Below are 20,564 nucleotides of genomic sequence, written 5' to 3'. Positions count from 1 at the left end.
GGCCTGCCAAGATTTCATCCAAGATAAAGAAGAATGGTGGCCAAAAACTGGATTTGTTGGAGAGCATTTGGAAAGAACATGGTTTCATTGGCATTTAGACTCTGTCAAATCCCTACATTCAATAAGCTGGCTATGACTGATAGCCCCTAATGCATGCCAGGCTCAGTACTGGGCATGAGGATCACAGCAATGACAGCATTTGAGCCCTTGAGATATTCCTGACATGATAACTCACAGACATCCCTGCTCAGTGTCTGCTGTCTCAGAGACCCACCTGTTGGGCCTAATCTCATATACTCCGTCACCCTGCCTCAAAGCTGAGTTCATTTTCCAGGATTTGTGTGGGTCAGAGTCCTACATAAAAGAACCTTACACAGGCTCCCTCTTCTAGTCTTTCACCACACAACCTTCCACAGTGTGGAAGTGTGTTCATCCATTCAGCAAAACCTTACTGAGCATCTATGTGGCAGGCCCTGTGCTAAATAAAGATGAGAATGACATGGTCCCCTATGCTGAGTAGCTCACAGCTTAGGTATCAGAAGAGGAGTTAGACAAAGGGGGAAGTAGAAGAGGGACATGCAAACCAATTGTTTTACACTACAGTGTAATGGGACTACCATAGAGAAGTGTGTTAGTTACCATACGAGATAAGAGTAGGGAGCAGTTATTTCTGCCTAGGACTTGAGATATCACCAAGGGAGTGACATGTGAGCTGGGCATAAAAGGTTGAGGGACTTGCCAAGAGGCAAAAAAATCATGAACAAACGTGAAGGAGTGAAAGGGCACAGTAAGATTGGGAGACCAAGGCAAGTACCTGGCATGTGGGCAGGGCTCATTCTTTCTGCCAGCAAGGGTTATCTTTAGCAAACTGTGCTGGTAACTGTTGGTTTGGTTCCATGCAGTAGAGCTTGTCCATGCTTTTTCTCCTAATTGGTTCTACAATAAAGTTTTCTCCTAAAATACCTGTCAGCAAACAAAACTCTCAATACTCAGTTTTTCTGCAGGAAAGATACACTACCAACATCCTCTTTGTAAAATATTAACACTGCCTTTATTGTGCTATGGTGTATTTTTTTTGGAAGGACAGTACTGGGGTTTTGAACTTGGGGTTTTTGCACTCACTAGGCACTCTACTGCTTGAGCCATACCTCCAGGCCTATATGGTATATTTTTCTTATTTCCAGTTTCATCTCTCAAAAAATCCACATTAAAAGCTTAAGTGGTAGAGTGCATACCCATAAGCTCAAGGCCCTGAGTTCAAGCTCCCAATACAAAAAAAAAATTTTTGTGTGATTCCTCTGTGTGAGCAATTAGGTCAAATAACACCCTGCCTCTACATCTTGTCATAATCCTAAGTTCCTCTACAGATAACTGGAGCAAAAGTTTCTTTTGTCTCCCTGAATCTCTCTCCCTAGGCCCAGACCTGGACCTGGAGAAAGGAACAAATTGCAGAAAGTCAAACAGAAGAAGAGGAAGAGGCAAAATTGTGAAAGGACTTGGGTACAAACCTACAGTCAGGACTTGTTCCATAGGTGTTATAGGAAGACAATATAGGATTTTGACCTATGGAACCAGCTTTATTTGCTAACAGTACACATGTAACAGCAACGTGGAAGATCCACTGGAGCTGAGAAGTCTAAAGCTTTTTCTTTACTCTATGGGGCTGTGCATTTTAGGACTAGGTGTCTTAACTCTGAAGAGAAGCAGACAGGTCTGTCTCCTGCTCTAGCTGGTTGTTGTTCAAACATCTGGCCCTCAGATTCATCAGAACACTGTTCTCCCAGGCAATCCCAACACCCCAGCCCTCTCAAACCTCTCTCCAGGGCAGCAAAACATGCTGAATGGGGACAGATGGCCGACAGGGGGAGCCAAAGGACCAGTGATGAACAGTCCCATAGCTGGTCAGGTCCTCCCACCAGGAGAGGGAGAAATCCAGTCTCCAGGCCCTGGCACAGCCTGGCCCTGTGAGCTCCTCCATTGCCAGTCTCTCAGGCTCCGACTTCAAAGAGGAGGACAAAGAAAAAGGGGGCTGGGGGCCAGGGAGATACGCGCCCAAGTGCACACATTTTTTAAGGTTCTTCTTGGTTTCTTGAGAGGTTTTTACTTACTAAACTTGCTCATTTTCTGATTAAGTTTTGAACAGCAGATCAGTATGTTCCTAAACTCACCCTGTGGGTCTGAGCTGCAAGACACTTGTCAAATCAAAATAATATGCCAGAGCTCAGCACAAGCCACAGAACTGACTAATCTGGTAATAATTCATACTCATGAGAATACTTGGCAAACTAAAAGCTGTGTTCATTAATATATTTGCCACAATCAATCTACAACTCAAGGAAGGACATCCAGAAATTGTCTTAAGTGTCCAGAAGTAAGGAATGTTAGCAAACATTGAATATTAGCCAGAAGGAACTGTGTGTTGTCATTAAAATGGTAATTTTGCATTTTGCAAGAAGATTTGGTAAAAAAAAAAAAAAAAAAAAGCAGAAATGCTTATCTACTTTTTTGGGAAGGAGTTACACTTTAACAGACATTTAGAGCTGTGTCGTGCTCATGCCTGTAATCCCATCTACTGGGGAGCCAGAGATCAGGAGGACTGTGCTTCAAGGCCAGCCCAGGCAAAAAGCTCTTGAGAACCCATCTCAACCAAAAAAATCTGGGCTTGGCTGCCTGTGCCTGTTATCCCAGCTTTAAGGGAAGCATAAACAGAAAGATAGCCATCCAGACCCACCCGGTCATAAAGCAAGATCCTGTTTCAAAAATAACCAAAGCAAAAAGGACTAGGATTCAAAACCCAGTACAGTCACACGTGTGCACACACACACACACACACACACACACACACACACAAATGGCATTTTGACCCATTTTTGGGGCAATCTCTTCAGGACAGACTCCTAAAATCTTTCCTCACTTGAGGGACTAAGAGCAAACACCAGGGGCTCTTGCTTTGCTGAGGTTAGAATTTTTTGGCCTTTTATTTGATGTTCTACAGTACATTTCTAACTTTAAAATATATATATATTTAGTACATGGTTACAGGTTTTTTTCTTTTTTTTTTTTCCTTCATCCACCTGTTGAGCAAGAATGGTTCCAATAGTTTTAGTGTTATAAATTCTGAAAACTTTTACATAGAACACAAGTATCCACCCAGTTGCTTTGTGTGAAATACCAAAATTCAGGTGTTGACCTTTTGTTCTCATATAATAACCACTAAGAATGAGCCCTTCCAGGCTCAACCGGTTCTTCAGTAGCTACAAATTTAAGCTGCAGTTAAAACAGGACCTCTGCGGTGAAAGACAAAGGTACTGCTGGGGAGGGAAGCAGGAAAAGAAAGCAGGGCTTTATGGGGGAGGGAGGGTGGCAGGGATGTGGACAAGCAGTACCAGAAGAATTGTCAGGGAGTCCCCATTCATTGCCTGGGCAACAGAGCTAGAGAAGGAGTCATGCAAAAGAACCTGGCAAGCCCACAGGAGATAGGATAGAACTTGGCCTTCAAGGCTGACCCTTTATTCTTCACATCAGCATCCAAGTCCTGGTAGGTCTCTATTCAAATCTTCCTGAGTGGGAACTTCTCTTTCTGCTCAGTGAATGCTTGGCCAGTGGCATTCATCAGCCTTACACCATCACATACACACACCAGGAGGTCAGCTTCCAATAGCAACCCCAAGGCAACTATACAGGAAAAGGCACCCCTGGGTTGGTGGAAAGGAGCTCTCCCTGCTGCACCCGGAAGAGTAAGGAAGTTGAGCATACAGTGGAAGCGGCAGGTTTGTGCCACTGGGTCAAATGACTGAAGTAGAATCCCCAATGGGACATTTGTATCAGAGTGTGACAGTATCAGAACCAGAAGTACATGAAGATAACATGAAAAGTCAATTGCAGATCACTGCTACGATGGTAGAACTTTGAATTTTCAATGTTTGTAATTTTTTATCAGTAGTAGTGTCTTTCCAAAATTCCTAAGAAGTTTTTTGTCCCTTACTCTCTCATCCCTTGGGGAAACTAGGCCTGATTATCTACCACAGTGGGCAAGGCTGCTCTCACCTCAGCCACCACCCCATTGCCCCTGGAGCACTCACAATCCCTCCCCAAGCCTGCCCTGCAGTTTTACCCACACCTGCCCTTTCTGCTGACTCAGTCCATCACTTCTTTCTAGATGCCAGGATCCACAAGCATCTCCCCTAGTAGCTTCAACAGCACCCCTGCCACACACACACCCCTCCCCCCAAACCAGGTGCTAAGTATTGGACTTGTTCTCGGCCAGCTTTACTCTTTTTGTTGTTTTGATTCTCACTGTTTGCATCAATAGAATAACCCACTTGCAGTGATGACCTGAGTTGTGCATTCTCCATACCGGCAGTCCTTGTGGCCAATGTCTATTAATCAGTTCTGCCTTGGGTTCCTCTGGTGACTCCTTCTGCAACTGCAGAGATGATGTTCACTTCCCTATTACTCCATCAGCTCTATGCTGCTGCTGTTGTTGTTTTCGTTGTTTTGGCAAATGGATACTTTGTTTCAAAATCAAGAATTCAAGTAGTATCTTATAAGGAAAACAACTTTCCCCTTTCCCAGTAACTCCCCAGAGAAGATCACTTTTGGCACTTCTGCCTGCTACTGTTAACAGGCTGAGTGATCTTAGAAGACAATAGTCCAAAAGACTCCCAGTTCTTGTGTCACCTGAACAGAGAACTTGACAGAGACACAAATTGCAAAACAGTAGCAAAACTTTATTGAAAGAAAAGGAAAGAAATAGTAAAGAAAAAGAAACACTGCCAGAGAAGCAATGGGCCCCTGCCAGATGGCACAGAAGCTTTGATCTCTGTTTGAAGACCAATTTATAAGTTTTAAGGTGGGAAAAATCTGGGCAGCCCTTGGGGAGGGACTAGGTTGGCTGACTGTATACTTAAAACAGCCTAATCACATGACAAGGGGTATCTCAGGCATGTGTTTATGCTAATTTTTGGCCTTTAATTGTATGTATGAGATGTGACCAATATTCATGAGGTCCTAAATAAGAGAATATGACCTGGGAGGCCAAATTGAGGGCGGGCTTTTTTTTTTTTTTTTTTTTTTAAACAAGCAAGGCAGACCCAAAGGCGCCTCTTCTGGACTCTTATCTTGAGAAGATATTTACTATTTCCAGGATATTTACAACTTAGAGAGGATTTACTGCTCTAGACATAGTTCAGGGTCATGCTGAGGTGCCTGTTAAAGCTTTGTTTGCCTAAGAGAAGGAAGCCCCTGTTAAGTTATTTTCCCTGCCTGCTAACCAGCCTCACTACTTCTGGTCTGGGGACTAACTTGGTCACTTCAACCTGATGCTCACCCGCGCTCTGGTGGCTCTTCTGTGGGCCACCAGCGTGTAGCCTTCCCCCACAGGGAGGTGACGGTCACTTGGTTCCCAGTTACCCACACCCTTGAGCTTTGAGAATCTAGTAATGGAAAGGTATCTCTGCTCTCTTTCAACAAGCTTTTAATACTCCCTAATAAGTATTTATGATGCTAATTATCATTTTTACTATGCTAATAATATTATTCTCATCATTTACTATACTACTGTGCTTATTACTGTAAATACATTATTTCTTTTCATTCTCACAACACGTCTAACTAAAAGATATTTGCTTCTTCATTTGACAGTTACAAAACTGACGCCCAGATAGGCTTAAGTACCCTGCTCACAGCCATGCCTCTAGCAATGGCACAGTGAGGATTTGAACTTGATTCTGCCTTATTCCAAAGTCTGGACTTTAGCCACTGCACGATACTGCACCTCTACCACTGAGCCTGGTGTGGTCCACTATGCTGGGGAAGAATGGTACATTTGAGAACAAACGGGCAGGTGAACAGACGGTTATAGTACCAAGTGCTGTTGTGCGTATGAATGTATACATTGGTTGCTCTGGCTAAACAGGGTAAGGGCCAGAAGACCCCATCTGAGCTACCACAGTGGGGAGGCTCCTGAGCCAGGTCTGATGACTAACCCATGCATAGTCTTGTAGTGCAAAATCCACTGGATCCTATGCCTGGCCAAGACTTTTTAAATGGTGCTGCCTCAGGCTGCCAGGGATGCCAGGAAAGGCTGTTCTCATTTACTTCTAATGGGAAATGTGAATTGCTATTACTGTTTGAGAATAGCAATAGCTATTTAAATTAAATATACATAGGCCCTACACCCAGCAGTTTCACTCCTGGGAATCTATTGTTGAAGTAAAAGCTCCAGTCTTTAAAGATGTGTATACAAAGATATTTGTTCAGCAAAATTATTATTGCTTGCAGTGAAAAAAAAAAAAACAGTTGTGTAGGAAAAACCCATCACTAGGGAACTAGGTAAATAATAAGATGAATTGTGATGCTCCCCTACCTTGGGATAATATATGCTCATTAAAAAGAAGAATTGAGATCTGTCCCTACAAGTTGACTTGAGGAATATTCATGATTTATTGTTAAAGGAAAAACAAAATGCAAGGAAGTAGACATCATGACCTTGTTTTCACATTACAATTGCACTTACAAAAAGAACTCTTAGATGTGCAACTAACTATATTTATGTGTAGTAATATGATCATGAAGAAAACTATGGAAGAACATTCTAGTTTATTGACATAGGTTGAGTGTGGGAAGGTAAAATAATCATTTCAGTGAATTTCTCTACCCTTCAGTAAAAGCCTAGCTTCCTGAGGTTCTTGACATACCCAAAGTATAAGGCTTGTATAGTTAATTACTGTGATTCAGAAGAATAATAAAATTTCTACATCTCCAGGGGAGAAGGTCAAATGTTCACTACCTGGAATAGGTCCTGAGGGTAAGCCCCAGGTGCCCAAAGTCTGAAGCACTATCTTCCTGGGTGTTTACACTTAAATAGGTAGGAGTAGGTAAATGGGAAAACAAGAGAAAAGAGAGGGTAGGGGAAGGAGGAAGGTAGAGAAGGAGGAAGAGGAAGAGGAGGAGAAACGCTGCCCTTAAAAAGTATCATTTGGGGCTGGGTGCTGGTGGCTCACGCCTGTAATCCTAGCTTCTGAGGAGACAGAGATCAGGAAGATTGAAGTTCAAAGCCAGCCCAGGCAAATACCCAACACAAAACAGGATTGGTGGCTCAGGCAGTAGAGCACCTGCCTAGCAAGTGTGAAGCCCTGAGTTCAAAACCCCAGTACCACAAAAAAAACAAGGTATCACTTAAGCTGGAGACATGGTTTCAATCAGTAAAGCACCTGCTTTGTGAGCATGAAGCCCTGAGTTCAAATCCCAGTACCACAAAAAATGTTTGTAAAGTATCACTACCTTAAAAAGGAAGGAAATTCTGACACATAGTACAAATGGATGAGCATTAAAAATGTGCTTAGTGAAATAAGCCACTCAAAAAAACCAAAAAAATCCTGTATGATTCCACTTAGATGAGGGACCTAGGTAGTCAAACTCAGAGAGACAAAAAGTGGAATGGGGGCGGCCAGGGGCTGAGGAGCAATAGGGTGTTGTTAATTGTTAAAATATGTGGCTTTGTGAAATAAGACTTCCTGAGACAGCAGTGCACAGCAATGTGAATGTATTTAGCAGGACTAAACTGCACTCATAGAAATGGTTTGGATCATAAATTTTATGTTATACATTTTACCACAAAAAAATAAAAATTAAAAAAAATAAAGTTTAGAAAGTATCACCCACAGATCAGCATCTATCATATGATCCCATATATGGAAAATTATATATCAAATGATGCATAATCAAACCAATGGATATCCCATGGAGGCAGGATTTCAGACTTCTTTATCTTCACATCTTAAAATATTTTTCTAATATTTTACAATGACCATGTTTATTGATACCATCGGATATGAAAGATATTTTCATTGTGAGAAATATATAAAATAATCATTATATCAACATGTTGGGGGAGGAAGTCATTGGCCTACAGAATACTGTCTAGAGACCCCTTTCACGTCTACCACCACACCCCACAAGCCTCACTTCCCAGAATACCCATGTCTCCCTTCTCCCTGCCCACCTAGGCTGTTTTACACATCACCCACCACCACAGCTGGACTCCAACTGCTCCTGGGGGTGAACAAACTGGCTTCCATGATCCTGACCAGACCAAGCCACCCATTATTTCCCTCTTTCAGATTTTATCACTTATGCTACGGAATGGGGGAGGGGAGGATCATATTATTGATTTTTTGAAGGCATCAAAAACCTAGTTTTTTTAATGAAATTTTAGTAAGGAATCACATATAAAGTAAGTAATGCAAGTGTCCTGACCAGAAACTAGGAAGAGGTTTCAGAGCCCTGGCCACTGGCATTCCCCTTACCACCTGAGCTACACATCTCTGGGCCTGCTAATCTACATTGTGCCTTTGTGCAAATAAGAAAAGGCATCTCATCATCCATACACATACAGTCAAACACCAAGGTGGTAGGTTAGAAGGTGGAGCATAGGCTGAATTTTGGTCCCCATTGACTCCCTTGTGAGGTCTTTTTTTGCAGAATACACAATAGCCCTGCCTAAGGCAATTCCAGGGAACAGCTGGACTGGTGAGTTTCTAAAATCCCACCCAGCATGGGTGTACCCCACTCCTTCAAACCAACAACCTCACTTCTGGATAAAGGAGTTGAGCTGTGCACTTCTGTGAAATGTCTTATTACAGCTATGAGATCCATTAAAACCACGTTTCTAAGTAAACTGAAATGACTTCCTCTGAGTGCTATGCCAGGGAACTCCCTCAGGGCAGAAAGGGCATTTCATCCATCAGGCAGCCCCAGCAATGAGAATAGGTCCTGGCACACAGAAGTCACTTTCTGAGTGCCTATGTGCTGAATAAAGAAATAAATGGAGGCAGAATAAGTTCCTTGGCACCAGAAACATCTCAAAATGCTACATGAAATATAAAAACCTTTTTAAAGTGCATCAGTGAACAAACAATTTAGTGTGATATCTTTAGAGGCTTAATCTAAATGAAAATAGGAATCCAGAGAAATAAGAACAGCTTTGAAGCTGGGTTTTGCCTTGAGTACATTTGCCAAAGCTGACAAGATTGAGACGCTATTGCCCTAGCCTTCCATGGTGATGAGACAAAAAGGGCATACCCAAGAACTTCTCTAGGTAGAAATTTTATTGGGAGAACCTCACCCACCACCGCTGCATAAAGCTGAGGTTTTAAAAGCCTCACCTGTACAGTGAGGCGTAATAGAAAGAAACTTACCCATCTAGATACTCAGGAAAATTTGCCTGTTTTGAATCTGGGTTACTGAGTTGGAAAGAAAAAACAAAAACACTCCCCAAAATCAAACAGCAAACCAGTGTTCTCTCATGAGAGAAAGTGTCTGAGTGTGTTGAGTAGAGAAAGAAAAGATGTTTTGTTTTTTCTCTAATACCCACAAATGTATTTATTACACAACTGGCCTTGCAGAATGATGGAGAAAGGAGGGGTTTTTCAATACATTTTTCTGAAATAATTGTTAACCTATATGGAAAACAATTAAGTTTGACTTCTCTGTTATGATATGTAGAAGATTAAATTCAGATGGATTTAAAATATATAAAAACAAACATACAAAGAGTTTTTAGAAAAAATATACTATCCTGAGATAGGAAAATATTTCCTAAATAATATACAAACGTTGCATATATCAAGAAAAGAATGTTAATTTTAATTATACTTAAAGTTAAGATCTTCTTAATTTTTAATTCTTTGGCTTTTTGTTTTCTGGGTTTTGGTTTTGTTGGTTTTTTCAGTGCTGAGGATCAAATGCAGGGCCTTGCACATACTAAGCAAGCACTCTACCACTGAGATACACCCCCAGCTCCTTAATTTTTAATTCTTCAAGAAAGTGGCACTAGAGGTGTGGCTCAATTAGAAGAGCACTTGCCAAGCAAGTACAATATCCTGAGTTCAAACCCCAGTAGCACCATAAATAAATAAAAAAATAAATAATAGTGGTTACAAACTAGAAAATGATACTTGCAAACAAATAAGGACCAGGGCAAAATCTCTGGTCCTTGAAAATAAACTTCACAGAAAGAGAAATTTATAGCCAGTACACATGAAAAGATGTTCAGCACTACCAATAATCAAGGAAACACAAAGAATTAGTTACTATTTCATACCAGTAGATTAGCAAATTTTTTAGTCCAACAAAATTAAGGAGTGGCATAACTGCAGCATTAATGTAATACTAGTAAGAGTATAAATTAGTACAATAACCACGAAAGACAAGTTTTCTTGTTCTAAAAGAACTAAAGTTATCAGCAATTCTTCTCCTCAATGCAAACTCAAGCAACTCTGGCACACGTCCCAGGAGAAATAGATGGGAAGGTTCATAGAACAAAATAGTTTTTGTTGCTATTGTTGTGGTGGTGGTGGTGGTGGTGGTTTTGGCAGTACTGGGGTTTGAAACTCAGGGTCTCACACATGCTACGCAGGTACTATACCACTTGAGCCACTCTACCAGCCCTGTTTTGTGTTGGGTTTTTTTGAGATAGGGTCTCATGAACTATTTGCCTAGGCTGGCTTCAAACCATGATCCTGGTCTCTTCCTCCTGAGTATCTAGGATTACAGGTGTGAGCCACCATCTAGAAGCTCTATTTGTAATGATGAAAAAAAGAAATAGCCCAAAATGACAATCAGCAATGGGGAGGATAAATGATGTTATAGTCATATGGTGAATTCTTATATACCAATGAAAAATAGTGAATTAGATCTACACCCAATAATTTGGATGAATCTCAAAAGCATAATTTGCTTTTGACAAGGAAAAAAAGCTAATAGCAGAAGAATGCATGTGTTATTATTCCATTTATATAAAGCACACAGTGATGCAAATCCATGTATTGTTCAGAGATGAAAATATATGCAGTGAAATTATAAAGGAAAAGAAAACACCATGAGCAAACAGAGATTTATTAAAAGGGAAGGAAACAGAAGGAAGAGACAAGTCAGGAGGTTTAAAGGTAGTGGTAATGGTCACTTCTTAAACTGAGTGGTTTTATGTTGTTATTCTTTTATCTAAGAATCTATTCTTTTATCTAAGGTAGAGTCTATGAGCCATTGTATATCCTCAATACTTAATTAAAACACTTAAGAGAAGATGAAAAAGAAATGGCCAGAGTAAATCATGAAACTTCAGGGACAGGCTGAGATAAGCACTAATGAGTTGGCTTGGGACCAGGAGGGCCTGGAATCATGAGGGTTCAGATCTGCCTGAAGCTCCTTCTTAACTTGGTTCCACCTGGGTGGAGGCACTGACTTTCTGCAACTCTGTTTTTTCACTTGTTGAATGGGGTTAATAATGCATACTACACATCAATCTTCTAGAGATGAGAAGACAGTGGGTATGATAGCACCTTGTACAAATACAAACCCTATACCACACAGTGTAAGGTGGTGGTGTTACTCTTGATGATTTCATATATGCTGGACAAAGAACAGACAACTACATCCTATGAGTCAATCCTAACTGACCCCTATGACCCAGCTTACTGAAACAGATGGTGGTGTTGCTGCTGTTCTAGCTTCACGGGAGTACTGGCCACAAGATTATAGGATTAGTATCTATGTGCAGGGAGCAAAGGGGAGGAGCCTCAACTAAAGGAAGAGGAGCACAGAGCCACTCCTACTTCACAACCTTCAGGTGAATCATCATGGGTCATCCTCAGCAAAGGGGTCCATTGAAAAGACCCCAACTCTGAACTTTTTCCTCTCCTGGGAGCCCAGACCATGTTCAAAAATAAGCTCAAAGTGTTTAATGCCCTACTTTAAATCAGTTGGAGCAATAAAAGTTAGCCAGTCTGTACATGTGACCACACCCAATTCCACCTTATGACTGTTGCTGCTGCACCCACCCAAATCCATGGTAAAAACTACTTCCCTCTCCTGGCCCAGGGCTGGGGGACCCTTAAAAGTCATTTTCCCATGCAAACAAAAGATTTGCTATTTGGCTTTTTGTTTGTTTGTTTTACTCTTTCAATCCATATTCCTTGTCCCCCTCCACTGCTGCAGGGAAGCAGCTAAAGAACATGCTTGTATATTTACCTTCTCCTCTCCAACTGCCTGGCCTGCCCACCTACCAGAGCCCTCTAGAAATGTAGGGCTGAGAGCCTCACCTGAGCAAGTGCTCCCTCCAGACTGTCTGCCCCTTGAAACAACTCCCCCTAAGGCAAGGCTGACAAACTCCATGGTCTTCTTGCCCCTACAGGTAAGGAGGAGAGGGTAGAGTTCAGATTCTGTTTGTCTTTGTAAAAGCCTTTCCTTCTCTGGCTTGCTTATAGTAGGTGTGTCTTACATGAAGTTGGGTTGACACATAGGAACCAAAAGAGCACCCTACCCTGATATTCCCTGGGCACCCAAGTCCTGTCTCCCTCCACAGAGGAAGGGCTTCCTGACCACCAAGGTTGTGACCCCCTCCCCAGCCCAAGCCCAGTCACCTTGTTACCCCTTCCCAGGAGCTCAAAAAAACCAACCCCAAGTCTCCCTCTCCACCTCCCAGCCCCTGTGTCTTGCTCTCTTCCCACAAGAGGGCGCTCAATCCGCACCCCAAATTGTTGGCCACTGGCTGTGCAAGGGAGTGAAAAGGCATACTCTTCCAGAGGGAGTTGAAAAGAGTCAGGCTGCGCAGAAGGGAAGCTCAACCCAGACCTTCCTGCTGCAGTGAAGGAAGGCAATTAGAGAAGGAAAGGCTTCAAGAAGGTGCGGCTCCCTGCTGTTTACTAATCTCTACCCAATGGGGAAAGAAGTCAACTCAATTCCACAAAGTTGGGCCTGGAGGGAGCTGAGTAAGAAAGAAGGAAGTGGTCTCCATCGCTTCTCTGAGGTGAAGAATCACCACCTCCTCTTCCTCTCCTCTCCAACTCCCCCCCAGTCCCTCCCCAGGCAGGGACTTGCCTAGCTTAGTGGGCCTATAGGGATGAATGCTGAGGAAATGCAGACACACATCAATGCTTTCCCCACACCTCCTGCCTGAAAACACTGAGGCAGACAATGGACAGCAATTCAGACAATCAGTCATCTGGGTTGGGGGAGAAAGGCTCAGCTTGGCTCCAGTAGAATAGCCAGATGATTCATTCTGCTGAAGCTGCAGGGACAGGCTGGGTCAATATTGACAGGAAGGTTTGAAACTGCATTTGGCCAGACCCAGGGACCCCCACCAGGCCCTATTTGTAAGCATCTCATGAGTCACATGTTCATGTTGCTGCTACACCTCAGACCACCACCCCAACAAAAAAGACCCCATACCTGAAAGCAGGGGAAGACTCCTAAGTGTGCCCCCCGCCCCGCCACCTCCAACTAGGACATGAGCAGCTGGAGTAAATGCAGTCATTGTGCATCCTTGGTGGTCTCAGGCATCTTATATGTGCCCTCTCTGTCCCCCCCCCCATTCTCCAGAAGGATGTAGATTGGCCCCACCCCAGGGCCTATCTAGCACTTCCCCTCTCACCATACCCAGAGCAAAGTATGTCTTCGGGGAGCCTGTTGGGACTATCTCCACCCCACTTCGAAGGACCCCAAATCCCACTCAACCCAGCCCAGCCACCATTTCCTTCTCCAGTCACTCTACTAGAAACCACTTGAGCCTTTGCTTAAGATGGCTTTGCCAAGAGGGGACATCTTTTTTAATGCTTGTAAGCTAGCAGTGGGTCAATGACCCACTCTCAGAGGTTGACAATGAGGAGACTGTGATGGCTGACACAGCACCAGGCCAAGGAGGAATCAGAAATCATGGGACAGCCAGGACACAATAGTAGATTTGACCCAAAAAAAATATTTATTGTACAATTACCCACCACTGGATTTGACTCAGACAGGCCCTCTGGAGGACTTCTCCACCTTCCCAGTTTATTTGAGGGCTTCATTGTAGATCAAAGCCAAGGCACCCAAGAAGGTGACATACTCCTGGAAGTTCACTTCCTGGTCCTTGTTCCGGTCCAAGTCATCCATTAGCTTTGAAATTTCCGCATCCTGCAGCTTCTAATGTGTTAGAATGAGAAGTCCAGACTCAATGGTGATGAACACTCTAGATCCTCTCCTTTTCCCCCTCCCAGGCAGCTCTCATACTCAAATGGCTCTGCTTATTTCACCAAGAAGGGGTTCCACCTTGGGTTCACCAGAACTTTACTTCTTCTCAGCCCCAGGCTCCTCACTCAGGGGGAAAGGACAGTGGACTGAGGGCATCTTTATCCCCTCAAGGGAAGGGATCTTCAGCTCAATATGACAAATGGAATTCTAGCCAGATAGACAAGAGCTAGGAAGAGAGTCTGGGAAAGAGGCTACTCACTGGGCCAATGGTCAGCTCCTTCTGGATCAGCTCCTTCAGCTCCTTCTTGCTCAGGGTGCTCTTGTCACCCTCCTTTGCAGAGTACTTGTGGAAGATGGCCACAAGGAGGCCAATGGCCTGATCCAGGGGGCATGCCATGACTGAAGGTTGGGCTTGCAGCTGGTGGCAGAGGGGCTGGTCAGTACAATGTGCAGCAGGGACTTCTTGCTTACCACACCCAAGGGTTCAGTCCTCACTAACCCCCCTCCCTTTCACTACTGCCTGAACCACCCAGTCTCATACCACACACAGGTGACTGCCCAGGGCGTGGAAGGGGAGGGAGGGGCAGACTGGGGCCCAGGGAGCAGTGCCTGAGGGAACCAAAGCAAGAGAGGTGGTTCAAGGGTTGTAAGACGAAAACCAGGCCAGTAGCTTGGGGCAGGCTGTGGACTGTCCTCCAGGGCTTCCAGAAGAAATTGGTGACTATAACTGGGTAGGGGAGGGGAATGGAGGCTGTATATGCACCTATACAGCTTAGCAGGACCACACACTGTGGCAGTAACACACCCAGACACACCCTCCCTGCACCCCAGATACGCACACTTGGGGAGTCGCCCTATCCAGATGCCTTAGCCGGGGGCCTGCCTGGCACAGCCGGGCCACTCCTGACTCTCCCTCCCGGCCTGGAGATCCGCAGGCAGACAGGGGCCCAGTCTGGATCCCGAGGCTGACAACAAGCTGAGTACACCGCGGTGGGGCTCAACCCGCTGCCCAAGCGCGGGCGGACCCTAGGAGGTCCAGGGCTGACGAAAACTCACCGCACCAGAGGCAGAGAGGCGAGCAGGGAGCGGTCCAGGCAATGAGCTGTGTCGCAGTCCAGCTGGCCTTATAGCGGCCGGTATCCCGGAGGCCGGCTCCGGGAGAGCCCCCTCCCCCCCGCCCACGTCCCGCCCCGAGCCCCACCCTGCGCCCGCGGCTTGCACAACACACACACCCTAGTCCCCCTCAACTGTCCACGCCTCCCATCCGGGACTGTTCCGGGTTGGAACCGAGATGGGGGAGCCTAGTAGAGCACAAGGAGACCTAGCTGGAAACCAGTGCAAACGGTGACATGGAGTATCCCCTAATTTCCAGAGTTCAGGCTGTTCTTCCAAGCACCCCAGTGATATTGCACGGGGGTGAGGGGGCGTGGTCACTCTTTCTTCCTCTGTCACCTGCCTGCCTGAACATGAATGAGTCCCTAACGTAGCATCCTTGTGAGGAGAGGAAAGGGGATCTTACTGGATGCCAGCGACCCCCCCCCTCCCCATTCAGAAGGTTACCAGAGTCACCTCTACATGAAGGAGAAGGAGCAGCCAGTGGTCTACTAGATAAGATTTAAAGGATCTAAAACACCCTCTCTACTAACAATAAATTCCTACCAACGCCAACGCTCCCCTCCCCCCACTGCCTAGAATTCCACCCTTTAAAGCAGCTGGCACATTAATGTGCACACACGAGCCAAGCCCTGCAAGCATCATTAGTTATTCACCTTGAGTGAAAAGTTTCCAGGGTCCTCTCCTGAGGAAAACTTTGAAGGGGGGAGAGAGAAAGCACTGGCCCTCAGAGACAATAGGGTCAGGAGGAGGGTGCTGCTGAGGTGGAATTGAGGAAAAGGAAAAGGGGTCCCAAGTGAAGGTCACACTACCCTTGTTTACCAGTGCTGAGGGTGGCCTTCTATAATCTACCACAATTAGACCCACTCAGAGCCACACCTCAATCACTCCAGCCTCCTCACTCCCAAGGCACTTTCCCTCTTAGCTTTCTCTGCATTTTTGCCTCCTCGTGGGAGGCATGCAAAAGCCTGGGCAGCTTCCCCATTTTCCAGGAGTACAAAACTGAACCAGGGTGAGCTCAACAAGGCCCACACTGAGGAAAGACAGCAATGGGGTAAGAGCCCAGGACCCAGAGGCTGCCTCTGCCCACTCAAGAACATCTATCTGTGTTCCCCTGTGCCCACCAAAGGGATAAGACACCTTTCAAGCCAGCCCTCCGACACTTGGGATGGAAAAAGTCTTTATTTTCTCTGCTGGAAGGGTCCATCTGGGAGGAGCAAGAAGGCGGAGGAGAGTGCCAGAGATGGTCTGTGGGAGGAGTTGCAGAAGTTGGGGGCAAGGGTAGAAGTGAGCCCCTGTCATTTGTTGTCCTCCAGGAAGAAGTCGTTGTAGGCCATGCACAGCGTGGTCAGGAACACCGAGTACTCCTTGAAGTCAATCTCTTGGTCGCTATTTTTGTCCAGGCTCTTCATCAGGTCATCAATGCTGCTCTCCTTCATCTTCTGTAAGGCCCAAGTGGAGAGACAGCTCAGCAACCTCTCCTGGCCTTATCCCACCACTACAAGACAGCCTCAGAGGATTCCCAGCTGATTTAGTGCCCCTATGAGCAGCCCGACCCCCAGTTTAGCCCCAACTTACATCTAGCATAGGGCCTGGCATCAGGTAGGGGTCAGTGACCTGAGTCCTGACTCCAAATAATTACAATAGAAAGGCTAACCCAGTTTCCCTTTCTCTTATGCTTTTCCCCCATCCAAAGAAATAATAATCAACATCTAATAAAAATAGCTAGAGGACCCCATAGCACTGAGCATCACTCAAGTCTCAGATTTGGTCTGTCCTCATTGTAAGGGCTAGTTGGGAAGAGACCTAGACAACACGTCGTTCCATGAGATCAGTACATGGGAGCTGAGAAGCCACTATGTGCCTCCCCTGCTAGGAGAGCTGGGTTAAGACACAGCCTGGTGCCCAATTGTACTCTATCTGTTCCATTGCCCTCTCACTATAGCTTCACCAAGAGGATGGAACCAGAGCCCTAGGAGTGAACCAGGAAGAAAATACACACGGGCAGATCCTGCCCTCCCCTCTTCATTGCCCTTAGCTCCAGGTCTTCCTAGGATACCAGACATATAGAGATGGAAACTGCCTCTACAACACAATCATAGTCCCCAGACTGCACGCCGCTCTAGCCAGGCCCTCCCCTAGGCCTATGTCCCCTAGTAATTAGCCCCTGATGGGCCAATGGCTCCTTCCTCTGCCCTCATTAACTCGAGGATAGCAAAAGCCTGGCAGGAAGTCTAGAGAGAAGGCCAGGGGACACTGGCAACTGCTTCACCCCCTGCCTATGGGGACACACTCTGGGGGCCTTCTCTCTGGAGGGAGTCACCAGGGTACAGAATATAACAGAACACCCTCCCAACACCACCACCAAGTTTTATTATAAACAAAAAAGGAAGGCCAAACAAAAAACAAAAAAGGAAAGCCTGGAATTCCAGCTCAGTCTCTCACTGGACAATTTCTCTAATCTTAATTTTTTAACCATAAAAACAATAATATAATGTGCACCTCATGGTGTCACCTCTGTTAGTCAACACTGTCTGAAGGGCCTGGCTGTGCTAGGCACACAGAAGAGAATCAGGGAGGATCCCTACCTGGATCCACAGCTGGACATGGATACCCCAGATCCCTTCTTCACCCAAGATTTTTAGCAGAGGTTCTCCCACCACTGTGACACCTGCCCCACCATCAAAGACTCCTTTACTTGGTTTTATAGTCCCACACAGTTTCAGCTCTCCTGCTTCCCAATGAGACCCTGACTCATTCCCCAACACAGACGTCTAGAGCTCTGCTGGCTCAAGATATTCATGATCAAGGGCAAAATAGTTTCTGCCAGGTATCGAGGGGGTGGGGGGAGAGGGAGGGAGAGGGGTGGGGGGAGGGGGGAGAAATGACCCAAGCATTGTATGCACATATGAATAATATTAATTAATTAATTAATTAATTAAAATAAAATTTGAGAGCAGACTTCCTGCCAAGAAGCTTAGGAGGACAAAGGAAATAATATTTCTCTAATTTTGGTTAAGAACTGAACTTGCCTTATGCTAAAATAGTTGTTCTTTGTAGTCGTCAGTTATCTCAGCGAAATCACCATCTATTGATTTCCATAAACTCTTGGGTAAATGTTCAGTTCTTTACCTACTCATGAAAGGGCTTGAGCAGAAAAAAGAGTCAAGCATGGATACCTAGAAATGGTTGCCTGATTGATACTGAGTTTTTTCTAGAACCCATGCCCTTCAGCTTTAGGATTTTAAGTCAGAGGCACGGCTGCTAGCAAATGCAGCAGAGCAGGCTCCTGTGGCTAATGCACAGGTAGGAGCCAGAGCATCTGTTCTCCCACCAAACCATTCTCAGTGTATGTGATGCAAGAAGGCAAGGGTCTGTAGGGGGCAGAGCTTCCACTTGTCAATTTGAAATCAGTGGCCTTCAGTTTCAATGAGACAATAAAGTTACTGTGAAAAGGTAAATGGGTGAAAATGTGGATATCTAAAACACTCCATATTATGCTTTCATTCACTACATTATTTCAATAACGATGGTCTCACTTGTTTCTTGTGACATTTGTGAGAAAAGTGACTGAAAATATTGTCTCTGTTGACCAAACGCCTAATGTTCCTAGTTTGCTTTGAAGAAAGTTGTATTGTGTGTAGATACATGATGCAGTTTCTGCCAATAAAAGTTTCTTATGCTTTCTAAAAAAAAAAAAAGATATTCATGCTCTTCATCTGCCTCTGCCCATCTCTTCAGCCATACTGCCTCTGACTTAGGCTAGAGTATCCTAAAGGTGGGTGGTGTGTCCCCAGAGGGACCACTTGGACTTTGCAGTGGAGAACAAAGGAATGGTCACCTACCTCTCCAAGACTCAGCTCCTTCTTGATCAACTCCTTTAGCTCCTTCCTACTCAGGGTCAGTTTGCTCCCTTCTCTCCCCGAATATTTGTGGAAAGTGGTGACCATAGTGGTCAGGGCCTTCTCAAGAGGAGTCTCCATCACGGTGTGCAGCTCTGGAGTGGGGAGAGGGGACAATCACAGTCCAAATTCTGGAGCAGCCAGAATAGTGACACTGTCCAGATTCCAGAGGAGACTGCAAGCTCCCCTGCCCAGGAGACATTGACAAAGGGGTCTAGGGGCACAGAAAGGACAGGATGACCTCCTCCAAAAGAACTGGTTGCGGATGGTGGAGCAGATAAAGGGTCAGGATTTTCTCTTCAACCTAAAGGGAGTTCCTACCTTAGTCAGCCTCCTTTCCCCCAGTGCCCCAATCACCTGTTATTGAGGAGTGCCTCATTATAAAAGTGGGGGACAGGGCAAAGAGAGAGTCCAGGGGTTAGAGGGGGCTGGGGCTGGAACTGGGAGATAAGGTCTCAGCAGGAAGCAGGAGAGAAGTGATCAAACTTGCCCAGTTACTCTCTAGTAGTGGACCCAGACAGCTACACCCAGAGACCGGCCAGTAGACAGGGATGGGAGGGCCATTGGCATGGACAGAATACTTCTGAGACCTGGCTGCAGAGGCTGGGTTTGAATGAGGGCCTCTATTCTGTTAGCACAACCATCCCATCAAGAGAAAAGACAGCTGGAGCTCATGTGACTCAGATTTGAAAACCACTTCCCCTTAGGGAGGAAGGAGATAATACCTGAGAAATTTGAGCACTGCTAGTTCCAGAAGGAAGAAATTGCTGGCTTCCACCTCCAGCCCAAAGCCCACCCTGCAGTTCTTGAGCTGAACCCATCATTCATCTTCCACCACCCAAAATCCTTAGCTTCCCCCACGTCAAGAAAGCTCAGACAGACCATAGTCCAAGGCAAGGGCCACTGGGCATCTGCAGGAGAATCCTAGCTGTTTCTGGCCCCACCCTCAGAACTATTTTTCAGAAAGTCCCTTCCTTCCTTCCTTCCTTCTTTCCTCCCTTCCTTCCTTCCTTCCTTCCTTTCATTCTTTTCCTGTCTTTTCTTTTTTTTCTTCTCTTTACTTTTCTTTTTCCCATACTAGCCTGGAACTATCTACTCTCTAGAGCCCAGGCTAACTCCTAACTCTCAATCCTCCTGTCTCAGCCTCCCAGGTGCTGGGATTACAGGCATATACACCAAGCTTTGCTTCTCAGGAAATTCTTACAGGCACAATTCTGATACTCTGCCCACACACCCACTTGCAGGCATTCGTTATGGGATCACCATGGCTTGTCACCCTCCAGCCTCTTCACCCAGCATGGCCCAACAAAGATGAACAAGGAGATGGGAAGGAAAGACTCACCAAGGAGGGAGCAAGCACAGAGAATCCAAGCGGCAGTCGCAGCCTCCTCACTGCTCTCTGCCTTTATTCCCTTGCCCCAAGTGCCCAGGAGATCAGGGAGAGACAGGGCCAATGGGAAGGGGTCAGGGACATAAGGATGCTCAGCAGAGCCTCCTGGTACAGGGCTTAGGGGAACCCCTCTGCTAATCTTGCCTTCC

At 45.5% G+C, this 20,564-nt stretch overlaps 2 protein-coding genes across 5 annotated transcripts; both read right to left on the bottom strand.

The window, feature by feature from the left end:
* Positions 1-13,736: 13,736 nt before the first annotated feature.
* On the bottom strand, positions 13,737-15,183 carry S100a6 (S100 calcium binding protein A6). 3 transcript variants are annotated; one of them, XM_020186056.2, is made up of 3 exons: positions 15,067-15,183; positions 14,270-14,428; positions 13,737-13,962 (listed from the first exon to the last, which is right to left on the bottom strand). In XM_020186056.2, the coding sequence occupies exons 2-3, from the start codon at positions 14,405-14,407 to the stop codon at positions 13,831-13,833; spliced, it is 270 nt and encodes an 89-aa protein (XP_020041645.1). In that variant the 5' UTR covers positions 14,408-14,428; positions 15,067-15,183; the 3' UTR covers positions 13,737-13,830. The 3 variants fall into 3 exon arrangements, with proteins under 3 accessions (XP_020041645.1, XP_073905065.1, XP_073905064.1); XM_074048964.1 differs by lacking the exon at positions 15,067-15,183 and adding an exon at positions 14,850-15,002; XM_074048963.1 differs by lacking the exon at positions 15,067-15,183 and adding an exon at positions 14,552-14,618.
* Positions 15,184-16,344: 1,161 nt separating this feature from the next.
* Positions 16,345-19,106, bottom strand: S100a5 (S100 calcium binding protein A5). 2 transcript variants are annotated; one of them, XM_074048071.1, is made up of 2 exons: positions 18,969-19,106; positions 16,345-16,565 (listed from the first exon to the last, which is right to left on the bottom strand). In XM_074048071.1, the coding sequence occupies exons 1-2, from the start codon at positions 19,104-19,106 to the stop codon at positions 16,422-16,424; spliced, it is 282 nt and encodes a 93-aa protein (XP_073904172.1). In that variant the 3' UTR covers positions 16,345-16,421. The 2 variants fall into 2 exon arrangements, with proteins under 2 accessions (XP_073904172.1, XP_073904173.1); XM_074048072.1 differs by having other exon boundaries at positions 16,345-16,562.
* Positions 19,107-20,564: the final 1,458 nt, after the last annotated feature.

The sequence above is a fragment of the Castor canadensis genome, chromosome 11 (genome assembly GCF_047511655.1).
Source record: "Castor canadensis chromosome 11, mCasCan1.hap1v2, whole genome shotgun sequence".
Lineage (NCBI taxonomy): Eukaryota > Metazoa > Chordata > Mammalia > Rodentia > Castoridae > Castor > Castor canadensis.
The sequence above is the reverse complement of the archived record's forward strand: the minus strand, read 5'-3'. Positions and strand labels throughout refer to the sequence as shown.